The following is a 15,000-nucleotide window of genomic DNA, read 5'->3' on the forward strand; positions in this document are numbered from 1 at the left end:
CGCACACACACACACACACCGCACACCCGGGCACCGCTCCGCCATACAGCTCTGCGAGGAGGAGGAGGAGGAGGGCAGGACAGGGAAGGGAGGAAGCAGCCAGCCCCACAGTCTTTCCAGAGCTGCCTTTTTTAATATATACATATCTATTTTGTTATTTATTTATTACCATTCTCTTGGCACTGTGGGCGCCTTTCATTTGCTCCTGAGCTTGGATGTCTGAATCAAAGCAAAGCAAGTGTTGCAACAGTTAAAAAAAAAAAAGCCTACCAAAAAAAAAAAAAAAAAGAGAGAGAAGGAAGAGAAACGAAGAAACCTAGATCTTAAAATAAAATAAAACCAAACAGGTTCTATATTGAAGTGGAAAGGAGGGGGGCAGGGGAGGCTTGAGGGGGGTGCTGGGGAAGCAGCTGAGAGGCAGAGGAACACGGCTCAGGAGCGTCTCAGGGCTCTCGGATCTGGGGACAGAAGTGAGATTGGAGAAAGTAGAGCGATGCCAAGGAGGAAACAGCAAGCACCCAAACGGGCTGCAGGTAAGGAGAAGCCATCCACTTACACAGCCTCTGTCTCTCCACTCCTTCCAATCCTACCCCCCATCTTTATTATTATTTAGGGTCACCCTTGCTTTTCCGGGCTGGATCTTTATTTATTTATCCCCCCTCCCCCTCCCTTTCCCTCCGTAACTCCATGGAGCCAGTTTCATTCCTTATTGCCAAGATCTTTACTCTGACATGGGCTGTCCCCTTCCACCCTCGCCGCTCCCCCGGTCCCTTCCCGCTCCCGCCGCTCCCGCTCCAGCCTGCCCTGCCCAAACTTTTCCCCCCAACTTTCTCCCACTCGGCTCCCCTTCTCCCCCTGCCCTTTCCCCTTCCCGAACCGAAAGCAGCCAGTCTCCCGTTTCCTTCTCGCTTTAGTATATTTATTTTTCCCTCTGTCTTGATTTTCCCCCCTCCCGGTGGTTTTTGGTTTTGATCCGTGTGTTTCGCGAAGTGGGTCGGGGTGTTTAATCTTTTATTTCGCCGTGTTTCTGGTGGCAGTTCTGGCCGGGTGTGTGTGTGCGTGTGTGCTGTGTGTGCCTGAAATAGTACAGGGACTCTCTCTGCTGATGAACCCGGTGGGGAAGTTCAGCCTTTGATCATCAGTGGTGAAAATTGCAACAGGAAATAAAATGAAACGTTCTGACTGTTAGAAGACAATCCACATTTTCAAATCAAATCCTTCTTTTGTTTTGTAGCCCAGTTTATATATTTGCACATGCCAAGTGGTTTTGCAATTTATTAATTTTTTTTCCCTTAACAGAAGAAAATAGTTTGCAACTTTGGAAGTGTTTTGTTTGTCGTTGTAGGGTGTTCTTTTTCTTTTGGGGGCCAAGAAAAAGAAACAGATGAGTGGGCCTGTATAGTAAATCTTTTCAAAGAGTTTTCTTTCAGGCTGCTTAATTGCTTTTTATTTTTTTTTAATAGTGTGGTGGGGTTTTGTTTCTGGGAAGCGCAATATGGAAGTTCATTTTTCTTCTGCCAGACCCACCCACTGAAAAATCAGCTTTCCAGTTGATTGCCAGCTTTGATTTGACATTTGATTGATCACCTGTCATCTTGCTGCCTTTGATCTATTCATTCTTGATATATATCAATAAATCACTCACCATGGTAACCCAAGTGCCAATGACGTAAGGCTTGCCCTCTAGATTCTCTTAGCCAGACATGCACAATTATTATCTTGTTTGGCTTTTAATGTAGGCGGGTTTTTTCCCTTCTTTTTTCCCTTTGTGTCCTTCACCGGATTAGTTCTTTAAAGAAAACTCATATTTTACATCTTTACTTTACAAACGGTTTTGTTCATTTTTCCTCCCACTTCCGAATATTTTCTGGGTGTAGCACAGGATATGTGGGACAAAATGTATGGGCAAGTTTAGTGGCACACTTGAATAAACTTTGGAAAGTAGTGCTTGGGAGTCATGCAAAGGTAAATGACATTTCAGAGAAACTGGGACACGCAGAACTTTTACAAACTTCCATATTTTGCCGTTATTCCTGTAGGTGTAGGACAATGATCTGCAGGCAGAGACTTTTGGGATGTGACCAATAAATGTACCTATGCAGGTTTGCCAGTGTGATTCCTGGCAGGCAAAGATCCCAAATTTATGTTTAAAGCCGTAAATAACAGTTACACTAGAAATTCATATTCATATATATATATATATATGTATTCAGAAGAACTCTCCGATGAGTTGCTATTATTGTTTTATTCACAGAGGTTTTATCTGAATAAGACATTAACGTTTTCAACTTGCAGGATAAATAGCTATTTTTTCATGGATGCTGATCATCACAGTGACAGTGCTAGAATTGCTCCTTTTTTCTCTCTGTCAGGAGTACGAGGCTTCATCTTATTTGGTTTTCAAAGTAGAATTTTCACTTGGAGTGTGTGTAGTATCCTTTTGTGGAAGGGGCAGCCTGTTCTTTTTTAGAAACATGGGCTACAGAGTAAGTCAATTTTTGCGAGCTGAGCCCAGGCTGTTGTTTCCCGGGATTTCCCTGCTGAGATACAGTAAGATGTGTTTTTATCCAGAACACTACAGTATTTTGTAATATCTTAATGACGAGGGAGAAACTCGACTGACCACAATTAGATCTCTCCTTTCTCATTCTCATTAGAAAATGTGTATAGCTCTTCAGTGGTGCATTTCTTTGATTATATTTGTCCTCAGCTCAATGTTGTTTCAGGTGAGCAAAATACTGCAAATGCAGTCCAGTTTCATCCAGCATAACTATTTGAAGTAGGTTTATACATTTGCAGTAGTTCTCCTGCTTTGAAGTTGTATTTGTGTGTTTGTGGGGGGTAGAGGGGGTTTCAAAGAGCAGACGTGCCTGTTGTATATAGTTCTTAAAACTGACTTTCATTTTCAGGGATACTACTGAGGTTCTGTTTTGTATGGGGAAAAATACCTCAAAGTGACAGGAGACAGACTGTGCACTAAGAAATGAATCACTCATCAAGGCTGATAGCGAAGCTCCTTATTCCGTTTATTTAAAGGAGTTAATACATTATATATTACTTAATTTTCACTTTTATTTATTTTTAGTTGTGCAAGTTCAAAGGTATCAGTTGCACTGCATTTTGTCTTGATGGCAGCAGAGATATTGAAGAGAAGTTTGCAACTTTTAGCTTCTTTAGCTAGTTCACCTCCAAGGGAAGAAAAATGATAAGCCTTATGATTCTGGACATGCCTGCTTTTGTCATTGCTTAAAATTAAATACTATGCACAACTGTAAATAATTACTGCCATGCACTGACTTTGAAAGCAGGTTTCTAGTTTGATTAATGAATAATGTAAAGGTTAGAGAGACCCAGCGAGTGAATCAGAAGTGAAGTCCTGCTGCTCGATGAAAATCTAGCTAGAGGAATATACATGGCAATTTTGTCCTTTTCTATTATTAATTTTAAGCCTTGTATTCCTAAGAAATATATTACAGGCCACTGTAATGAAACTAGGTAGTGTAATTGGATAAATGGGGCACTATTTATGTTTGATGATGGGGATTTTTTGATCTCAGATTACACTTTTAAAGACACTTTATTTCACGTCAACACCGAAACTATGTCAAATGCATTTTGATCTTTGCAGGGCCGAATCTTTTCTGAATCATCATTCCTTTTTGAGATCGTCATTCCCATTTCGATAGTTCTTGAGGCAGATATTTGCAGCTCTTTGCATCAGTGCCTGCTTTAGTATCACACTTGTGTTTACAATAAACAACCCATTTGTGTTGTAGCTTTCGCCCCAATGAATCACAAAGGGCTTTACAAACTCTGGGCCTAATTCTTCTCTTGCTCAGGTGCAAATCACAAATAGCTTTACTATCAGCATCAGTGCAGTGGCAGTGAGTCCTGCCTGCTCCTGTGAGTAAGAAGAGGCTCAGGCCCAGAAAGTATTTCATCCTTCAACGAAATGCAGCCACCTCTGGGGTAAAAGTCTTGTAACGATTCCATAACAAATGGTAATATATTAACAGAAGGGTGGAAAAAGGGTGGGAGCAAAGCAGAATTGCTATTCAGATTTTATTCCTAGGGGTATGAAATAGCTTTCAAACACAATTTCACTGGATTAAACTCTCCTTTCCCCTGCAGCTTGTTTAAATGTGCATATTTTATTTTGTGATCATGAATTGCTAGTTTGCTTTTTTAAAGCCTGTAAAGAGGAATCTGGACTTAACGCCCTTTCAGGCTGCAATTTTGTATTTCTTCTTTTCTTTCTCTCCCAGCCCCAATAGACTATCTAAGAACCAAAGCTCAGGAAAAGTACAGCAGAAACAGATATCAGACACATTTATTCTGTTTATTGGAGCTGCAGAATAACAGGGTTTTGGTTTTGGAAGAGTCCTCATAGAGCAGCAAGCAGAAGACAGTTTACAGGGAGTTCTTTAAAGCTGCAGTTTGCACCTTAGCAGTAAAGGTTATTTAAAACATATTTAGAAAGAAACATATTTAGAAAGTGAAATTCTGCTTCTGCAGAGAGCAGAGTAAATGACCAGCAAGGTTTGATATGTGTATTTCTGTGGCGAAAGGAAGCGAGAGATACACATACATATATTTATATATATTTATATATATGTCTATTTATCAATAACCAAGAGTGTTTTGGCTGTTTGTGTATTATTTGTGTCCTTTCTAACAGGGGCAATAGAAGCAGATTCCAAGCAAGCAGTGCTGAATGAAACTGTAGAAATGGCAGCACTTGTTTTGTTTAAACATCCTCCAGAAAAGCAAGTGCACATCAAACCCACCTAAATAGTTCATGCCTCAGAACCTTTCACTTACTCTGCACATCACGGTGCTGACAGATGACAAAAAAGCCAAGGTGTTCACAAACAAGAGGAGCCTTTAAATCCTGCTTAATTAAATATATTCCAAAATAGGTACTTTTGCAACTAAAGAGGCACCAAAATTAGGCTCCATCTGCGTTCAGTTCTGGAATCGGCTCCTAAGCCCGAGGCTGATCTGTAATTTTTTTTCCTGTGTCAGAACTCGGGCCTGAATGGGACAATTTGAACTCATGTTCATTTTAGTGCCTGTTTCCTCATTTCAGTTTTACTCTCACGTATCAAAGCCCAGTGTATCACCAGTGGGACTCCCCAAGAGTTCAGCCCCCGTGACTGTGAAACAAAAGACGTTTCCTTCAGTAAATGACACAATTTTACAGCACTTTTGAAAACACGCTCATTGTCAGAAATTCTTCTGCATAAACCCTCTCCCTCTCCTGTGCTCTCTGACTGAAAAGCCCATTTTCTTCAAACCGGCAGGATTTTGGAGCTTTCTCCTCCCGATTTTTCCTCCTATTAGTAGCACCCACCTCAAGGAACTATTTCCTCTAGAAGAGGTCTCTGGAGTTCCTCTGGAGCACAGGGCCAGGGTGAGCTTTTCTCCCATCATTTTACTTCCCATCCCGATGAGGACATCGCTCCCAGAGAGCAACTCCAGACTCAGGGAGAAAAAAAAAGCTGTCAGTTGCTGTGGCTGCAATTCCCAACTTAGCAGCAGCAGAGGGAATGGAACTGTACTCTATCAATTACAGTTGGAACCAGAGGCTAAACACTTATTGTGTTAAGCTATTGTGCAGATCTTAAGAGCTCAAATGTAAAAAAAATACCATGTCAGCTCGTGGAGGGGAGAATAAGGCCTGGTTCTTGCACTGGATGACGTATTATTAGCAAAGGCAAAGTCAAATTATTCAAATTCTATTTAATACCTCTCGGGTTGAGATGTTTGTACCACATTATGCCTTAAAAAAGGGGATCCTATAGACTTTGCTGCTAAAATAAGCCTCTGTTTTTCCCTCTTCTCTGCAAAATGAAAACATTTGGGAAGTTTTACCTCTAAAGCCTGCTCATGCAAGCAGAGAGATATTTTCATTTGTCTCTGAATCTGATACAGGAGTCAACTGGAAACACATTGTACTCTCAGCTGAAATCTTGCATTGCATTCATGTAAGAGCAGTGATTTTGCATTACCTATTTAATTGCAATAATTTACATGAGAGTGGGCCCAGTTCTGCAGTTCTTACTCAGCACTTTGCTTCAATGGGTGACTGCTCTGTGTGAGGACTGTCTATGTAACACTGGGCTCTTCAGCTACAAAATTCAAGATATATGTTCCTTTAGCAACGCTTTGCCTCTGAAGAGGGACCACATTCTCCCATTAAGCTTTAAATCCAGGGAGAGTTGTGTTTGTAAATTCTGTTCCCAACGCTTACATGCTATTCTTTTCTGAAGTCTGTATGACTGAGAGATTTTGCTTGCTCGACCAACTTCACTTCTCAATCACGTTTCCACTCTCTGTGTTAATTACTGAGCACTGTTTCTGGGTACCAGTAGATGAGATGGTCTTTTAAAGAATCCTTTTTTTACTGTGTGGTGGTAACGTTGTGCACAGGGGCGGCAGCTCTCGAGTAAATGCATGAAAATGGCTTTGCAAATCCGAAGTCTAAAAGTTCCGTGTGGTTTTAGGGACAAAAATCAGTTCTTTCTCATTAAGGTGACTTCTGTTGGATCTTGGCACCGAGTAATTTTTGCCATGTTATAATAACGGCTTCTGCAGCTCAGAAGTACCTTGACAGCGAGCTGTGTATTTTTTAAGGTTTCAAGGAGAAACATCACAGTGTTTCCCATTAGATTTACACATCCCTCTTTAACTGCTGCTGGCTTTTCATCCGTTAACTTGTGAGCTTTTTCAGGCAAAAAAGAAGTGGAAAAACTGGTCTTCTGATCTAAGTGTTGCATTAAGTGTTTCACTTAGAAAAATGAAGAGAATCTTTGTTTCCCTAAAAGAAATGTTTCCCCTCTTTGCCCTAGGAAAAAGAAAGGCACAACAATAGCTTCGAAATGACAGGGTTTGATTGTGAAAAATACATAGTTTGTAACGTGCAGTGCCTGATGGTCCCAAGTATTGGTAAAATTCCACAGCTAAATAGAACAAACAGTCCTAAATGTATGGGAAACGGATCCTTTCCAGGCATGCACACATCCATACCTGCAAGAGGGAGAGAAAAGTGCCTGTATGGGAGAGGGATGTACCTGGCACACTCTGTTGTTCAGAGCAGTTTTTAATTATTCCACCAATATTTGCCCAAATGTCAGAACTGTGCTGTTAGGAGTGGTGTCTCCTGAAACTCCTTTGTTTGGGTTTATTTTCTTTAAATCTCCAGCTCCTGGAGTCTGGTAATTATGCAGGTGTCCAATATGCATTTTAAAAGGAAAATTAATTTAAAACTCCTTGCTATGGAGAACTAAGGAGCTCAAAAACATTCAGGCTTGAAGTTTTACGCCAGAGGAAAAATGCTGCGATTCTCAAAGTGACTGTTTTCAATATCTGATCGTTTTCAGCTGCTCTCATGCTTTTTGAGGTTGTGCATCGTGATTTTTGGATAAACAGGGTTGGCAATATTGCTTTTGAGTGATTCTGATGCTGAACTGGTGTGTGTGTGTGTATAATTATACACGTACACACAGATAACACCAGTAAACAAAATACAAAACATAATGATGGAGTGGAGTGGAGTGAGTTGCAGCTCTGGGTTTGTATTGCCATAAACAAAGCAGTTTGGAGAGCTCAGCCCATCGGTTCTTGAGGAGTGACTTTCAACTGAAGTTTCGTGGAGATTGTTTTCGGTGGCAATTAAATCCAGAGAGTTAATAGCCAGTAACTGTTCTTTAAAGGATAAATACTACGAGGAATGCACAGCCCACCTTTTCCCAGATGTAATCAGGCTGAACTTTATTGAAAAAAAAAATTTACAACTGGCAACATTAATGCTGTATTTTTATTGTATTAATGCAAATGAGATGCTGACTTCTTTCTTTCATCTCCATGGCTTGTATCTATTAGAGCTGTATCTCATTCCTTTCTGGGTCTTTCCTCCCTGTGTTCTGTAAACTGCTTTCGTCTAATGATCCTGAGGCTCATTAAAGTTACTCTCGATGCTAAAGAGACTATGGGAAACATCCTGAGCTCTTCATGGCTGTAGAAAAGCAAAAGTACTCAGTATTTGGGGAAAACTAATCCGGATCTACCCTTCCATTCATTGGGAAACTTAAAATTGAAGGGTCAAACAGGAAGAAAAAACTTGCAGGAAGGATAGAACAGGAAAGAACAGGTCATTTTTAATACACAGCCTTACCTGACAAAGATAAAAAGCAATAAAGTTTTAAGGAGCTTTCTGGCTCTTCCTGCATCTCTCTCAAAAGACTCATTTAATGGAAAAGCCTGTTGTGCTTGTTTTTATGCATGTAAAAGAGAAAAGGGGCAATTTTGCACAGGGCCTAATATTCCAGCACAATATAATTGGAACTCTTCTTGCCTGCTTTTTAAGTCTCTCTGTTCATATAAAATTAAGACCCACTTATCTTAAATTGTAGTAAATCTCATTCAATATTGCTTTCATAACTTAAAAAAGGCTGTTACATATTCCCAGAGCAACTTTGCTGAAGTGATATTGGGTCTGTTTATGTGGAATCGCTGCAGAATTTCTATTGAAAAAAAATGGAGCTGCACACTGTTCTTGTTTTTAATGAAAATAATTAAATTCTCTGGAATACCTTGATAGCTACGATTTTTTATTTTTTTTTAGTGAAACTCTGCTTAGAGGGGATGAAAATCTGCACATTGGTGCAGTTTGGTATGTGCAGGCAACAACCCTGTTTCTATCACTCACCCTGCTCTTGGACAGAAGGAAGGATTTTTTTGGTAGAAAAATTTGACTCAAAATTTTCCGTATATAAATAATTTTCATGTGAATTGCACAGGGAATCACCACCACAATTCCTAAGGCCTGCAATTTTCTTTGTACATATAGGAAGAACTCATTTACTTCCTGCAGTTGGAGTGGATTTCACAGGAAAGAGCTGGATTTTTTATGAGGTGCAGTTTTGTATCGAAGAAATGTAACCTTTTGCCAGCTGGTATATTGGTCTACCAAAATTATTTTTTTGTGTGTTTTTCAGCCATGTCATAACATATATAAGCACAGTCAAAGGAGCATTAAATTAGTATGTGAGAGGAGAAAGAAGCTAAATAGTTATATTGATCATTGGCATTAAATGCTAAAAAAATTAAAAGCTTTCTGGTGCTTTTGATGAGCTGCATGGTTCCTGCTCATATTTGTGTGCTTTGTTAGGAAATGGAGCAATATTTCTTCACACTTAGCACCTTTCTACCAAGGATTTCTTACTGATGCTATGTACTCCTCAGGATAAAGGCAGTGATGCAGAATATTTTTCCCTGTTTTACAGAAAGGTGAATTGAACCCTCCCTGTGATGGAGGAAGAGGCACTTTGCTCATGTCTAGATGCTCCCAAAAATGGGAAGACTCACAGTTCGGAAAAGCAGAGCTCTGTTAATTGTGTTGGCAAACCAAGGGAGCTTTACTAAGCAATAGTTTTAGACAGAGTAATCAAGTTTTTTACTTTCCCTAAATTATCCTCAGATGGGTTTTCAGCCAGTGGGAAGTTTCAGGACCAGGGAATTTGGTTACGGTTACTTTTCCTCTCATATACTGTTCTCTGGTTCTCTGGCAGACCTGGGATGTGTCTATATATAATGCCTTGCCCTGAGAAATATGTAAAACCTGCTCTAATTGCAGCTAAACAGGACATATACATTTTCCTGCCCCCAGACTGCCAGAGGTGGTTGGAAATCGCTGAGTTTGAGGCTCAGCTTCTGATGTTGCGGGTCTGAATCCTTACATGGGCATCTAAAGAGAAACCTGAATTTTCAGAAGCTTTTAGCACCAAGCAGTTCCCATGGACCTTCCTCAGTTCCCTGTCTTGTGTAAACTGGAATTGCTAGGCTTCGATCAAGGGCAGTGCTGGTTTTCTAAACTGGAGGTGTATGTATTGCCTATAGAAGAAATATGATGCAAGTAATAGCCTGTGGATTCATTAAGGATTGTTTATGCTATTTTCACATGGTATTACGTTTCAGGAATGGTCATTTCAGCCATTATATTGACAGGAACTCAGAATAAATCTTAGGGAATATAGGGCTAATCTACTATACCTGGGAGACCACCTGCTACCCTGTTGAGCAGAGGCCAGAGCGTTTGGTGCTGAATCACCAGGTAGGGCTTTCTCTGGAGCTGGGGACTTGGGAAGCTCTCCCATGGCTCCTTTTCATGTGGAAATTAATGCTTGCCTCTATTTCTGAATAGTAGGTTATTAAAGTTCGTATGCAAATTCCCAGGATGGGAATTTGTCTCTCTTTGATAATTGATATAATAATATATATTTTTAGTGGTCCAAAGTCCTTGAGCTTGAGCCTTGTATACGTAATTTATGTTTATTTCTTACTGTTATTAACTGTAATTTAGTTGTTGGCGCCTTTCTTTGCCTTAGATTGAAGGGAGTGTCTCTACCCATTGCCCCTCCATAAACAATGCCCTTTCAGGGTTCCTTATCCTGTATCCCTGCCCAGACATTTCCTAGCCTGTCAAATACTGTCATTTTACTCCTTACAGATCATTCACAGTACGTCTCCTGTTGCACACACAAATAAGAACAAATGCAATCAGGATGCATCATCGTTTAGCATAACAAATAAAAGCCGATCTGTGCAGATTTGCCTTAAAGTGTCTCTTAATATGTATTGTCAAAATGTCTGAAGATGTCTCTTACTCATAAGCGTTTAATTATTTGTGACAATTAAACTAATATTCAGAGCAGGGGAAAAAAATGAAGGTATTAAATATTTTCTCTTGTCAAAAGCTAACAAAACATCACCTGACATAGCAAACTCCTTAAATTTTGTATTTCAAATAGACCTTAGAACTGAAAAAGCACTTGAACAAAATTGCAGGGCTCCATTTCACAACACTGGATTTGCCGTGGAATTTGAGGAAACTGTATTCTAAAACTAGACCAAAATTTAAAGGCATGTCATTAAAGCATATATCAGTAATGAGCAGCTGAATACTTGATGATTAAAAAGGAGTTCTATCAATTTTTAAGTCTGTGCTGAAATTTATGGCCAAGGGCCCCTCTGACTGAATCAGGGGCTCAGATCTGGGATTTGTAGCCTTGCCTGGTTATTGTTTTACTTGAGCATGAGAAAAAACAGCTCAAATAAGACAATGCAAGTCATCAACCTTTTCTGTGTTCAGAATTGTAGATTTATTTTGTTGATTTTGTCTGATGATCCCTCTTGCTGGATGGAATGTCTGAACTGGAGAGGCAACATGTTGTGGATGGGGAAGACCAAGTAGACAACGCTGATGTTCAGGGCTCAGCACCTTCACCTGTGGCAAAAGTTCAGCTAAGTGATAACCAAAAGGGGTGAAAAAAATAAGGAAGATCTTGAAAGGAACGGAAAACCAGCAGGGGCCTTGAGTGCTGTGTTGTATGGATGTGGGAGCACTGGATAGCCCTGGGCACAGCAACAGTAACATCTGTATCATGGGCTCAACAATTCCTATAGTCCAGATTGTTTGGAGTTTCCTGTTGAGAGGTTTGATTTCTACTGGTTCTAATGTTTCCACTTCTGAGCTGCTCAAAGCAACCATTTCCATTATTAAAATCTGTGTTTTCTTTCCTAAAATGTTCTTCCTGTAATTTAGGGTAGGATGTTATTTGGCAAAAAATTAGAAGACGTTCATCAGGGTTTATTTCAAAGCTGTGGGACCACTGAGCTTTCTGGCAGTGACGTGAACATTTTTCAGAGATATCTTCTGCTTTCCCTGAGAAAATCCACCCAAATTTGTCTGACTTATAAAGCCTAAAAGTTGCTGTTGCCAAAGAATTTTTAGAAGGTGACACAGCATTCTCCAACGTGCCATCTCCACCACGCATGCTCTGTTCTTAGTTTCTCTTTTCCAATTACATTCCCTTAAAAAACATTTGAGCTGGGGATAAGTAGGACAATTGCTTTCCCTGCTGCAGGGGCAGCGATGGGTCCGAGCAGTCAAGGAATGTGGAAAAGGTCTGTTGAGGTGGAGCCCAGGCCCTGAGGTTGGAAAGAAGGAAATTTAGGGAGCTGAACATGGACAAGCAGGGGCAGAGAGCATGACATTATCAAATATCCACAGAAAACAGAGGCAAAAATGTGATCTTGACTATTGCCCAGTTGATGTAGAGCACAGTGTTCAGCATTAGCTGGTGCAGTGAGCGCGTCCAGATCGAGACCTAGGTTGGAGCCAGTGTAGTTCCACGCGTGCAGCTCCCAATGTTCCTCAGCTGGCTTTTCCCAAAGCCTGCACACATCCATTCCTCGTGGAGGGGATGGATTGTGCAGGAAACCAATGCGCCTCAGCTGGGGAACAGGGACTGCAGGGCCGCTGACGGGTTGGAGTAGGAGCGCCCGGCGTGAGGGGCCACCGTGTCACAGTGGGCCTGGCACTCATGAGGTGGGGCCTTCTTCTGTGGGGAAAAAGTGAAAAAAATCGCTTAAAATTCACCAGAGCTGTGCCCCTCATGTCTGTTAAATGGCAGTGGTGTGGTCCTGTCCCCAGCCATGGAGCAGGCAGCCCAAGAGGGGTGCAAAAATCCATCGAAATGAGGCAAACTTTGATCCCTGGCTGGGAGTCGGGAGAAGATGGCGGCACTGAGGCGCAAGGTTGCAGCTTGGATGGCGAGAGTCGAACAGGAGGATTGAAGAGCTCAGGTAGTGCACTGAAGTTGGTGGAAGCCACATAGAATTTATAACAACATATAGTATATGCAGGGCTGTTGAGAGGTTTTAGTGTGTGAGGTGGGGAGCTGGTCAGCAGGTGGGGAGGGTGTGGGGGGCCAGGGCACGGCCGCAGGTGGGTCAGGGCGAACAGCACGTGGACATTACTGGCAGCTGAGTAGCTGTGGTACAAAAGCAGCTCAGAGACAAGACAAAGACTCATGCCAGGAGTTTCAACCACAGATATCTGTTTAGATAAAAAGGGCCTGTTAGTCTGAGAGCCTGAGTCCTCCTGCCCCAACATGCCCATTGCAGAGGGCTAGTCCCTCTGTCGCTCTGTGGGTACCTGCCATGGGCCCCCAAGGCTCTGACTCGGTTTTACTCGGGGTAGGGGATTTATTTTATTTCACTTGCTGCCCTGTGGGACATTTTTCCTATAAATCAAATCTTTCTATCTGAAAGTCAGTGACAAAACTTGAACCAGGTTACCTTCAGGGTATTGTACAGTTTTGTGTCACCTCCAGCATTTGTATATTTAATAACTAAAATCCTGAGAATGGTAATCTAGAAAACAGTCACCCCTGCATTACTCTTTTGCTGTTTCTGTGAACTTATTAAGGATTTAACAAACTTGTGATTTTGCTTAAACAGAGGTAAATCATTTGGAGAAAGAATTGTGAGGAGGCAGAGGAATGTTATGATGCCATCAACATCTGGGTTTCCACTTGTTTGGATTAGGGACATTTTACCTTAATCATTCCCAAACATGTCTGCTAAAATCCCTTCTTTCATTTTTTATCACCTATGAGGTACAACCAGGCAGGTTTTCAATTTCTGTTTGTGTGTTAGGGTAAAGTGCTGAAATTTGTTGTTACAGTGTTACAGTTGTTACAGTATGTAGTGAGAACAGTCTCATATTTGCCTTCATTCATTGTAATTGTTTGGAAACATTTTACTTCAGTTAAAATGCACTATTTTCAATATACAAAGTATGTAGAGGGGAACAAGGGAGTGATTATGAGTTTCTCCAAGGAAATAATCATCTCTTAGCCATCATCCTACAACTGGGAAAGTTCTAATACATGACATCTCTATAATTTAACCTAATAATATTTTTTTAACAGTGATGTAATGGGGAGAGTGACCTGGACTTTGTAAAAGTTCCCCTACTTACTACAGATTCCCAAGGGCAATGTAACATTCTAGACAGTGTTTTATATGCCCTGATTAAAATGTAACATATTTTTGCATTTCCTGTGCAGTGACCTGTTAGTGCTCATAGACAGAACACTTAAAGAACAGTTACAAGGAGACATTTCCAAATGTGCCTAATATGGGCGAGTTTTTATAACATTCTTATTTCATTTGAAATTGCAACTACAGCAGGAACCATTCAGACGGTGCATTGATTTAACTTTTTAATCCACTGTTTTGCTACGTCAAGTAAAATAAATGTTTGTTTTTAGCTCCCTTTTTTTGCATTGCTAAAACTCGTAACTACTTGCTTTAAGCTTGGGATTCTAAAGGGAGCTACATTATCTGAGATTTAAAGCTTGCTTTTTGTAGCTGCTTTCTCACAACTCCCCCAAGAAAAAAAAAATACAAAAGTACAACTTTAGCAAAAAGGGCTTTTATATCTCTATCAATTATAGAAACACCAGCTGCAGTAGATTACAAATGTGTTTGGCTGATTGTGACGTTGTGTGGGGAAAACTGTCACAAGGAGCTGGATTCTGTTCTCCCCGGCAGCACCGGGACGTCGCTCAGCTCCCGGGGCTGCTGTCAGAGCTGGAGTGGGCAGGAGCAGGATCCAGAGTGCTCCCTGCCAAACCCAGCTCAGCTCTGGAGAACACATCCCAGCACTGGGAAAAACCAGGGAGCTGCTGAATGGGAGTGCAAGTGCTCCCTGTGTGTCACTGTGTGCTCCCTGAGCTGAAGGAAAAGCCACAGCTGTACGGCTGCAACCTGGGCCAGAAACCTCTGGGGAGACTCACTCCAGTTGTTGTTGTTCTTTATTTTTTATATCAAAAGGTATTTGTTTACTTTTACTTTCTTGAAGAACAAAGTGGGGGGAAAAGGCACCACGGAACAAAAATTGTTTGAGCAGCCCGTAAAGGTAAAGCAGCTCCAAGTCATGGATGAAAGAAATATGATATCAAGCAGTGTAAGATGGGCAGTTTAGCATTTTTGGTGCTGTTTTAGCTCAAGAAAAATTAGAGTATCAAAGTGTGTGCAGGTCATTATTGCTTCACTAATACCCTGGGTACAAGGGTAGCAACCCAAGGGCTCTCAGCCGGTTGTGCCTTGGTTACTGTGTCATTTATCTTATTGTGCTTTGGGTCTCTC

At 41.1% G+C, this 15,000-nt stretch overlaps 1 protein-coding gene across 2 annotated transcripts in view; it reads left to right on the top strand.

The window, feature by feature from the left end:
• The first annotated feature begins 397 nt into the window (after positions 1-397).
• Positions 398-15,000, top strand: part of TSHZ2 (teashirt zinc finger homeobox 2) — a 134,187-nt gene continuing 119,584 nt past the window's right edge. The window contains exon 1 of one of the 2 annotated variants that reach the window (XM_018073894.3): positions 398-533. In XM_018073894.3, the coding sequence (XP_017929383.1) occupies positions 494-533 (40 nt within the window). In that variant the 5' untranslated portion in view covers positions 398-493. Of the gene's footprint in view, positions 534-12,386; positions 12,649-15,000 lie in introns of those variants that run through there. The other variant, XM_008933060.2, reaches the window with a different exon arrangement.

The sequence above is a fragment of the Manacus vitellinus genome, unplaced genomic scaffold (genome assembly GCF_001715985.3).
Source record: "Manacus vitellinus isolate BGI_N305 unplaced genomic scaffold, ASM171598v3 scaffold_26_pilon, whole genome shotgun sequence".
In the NCBI taxonomy this organism is placed as follows: Eukaryota; Metazoa; Chordata; class Aves; order Passeriformes; family Pipridae; genus Manacus; species Manacus vitellinus.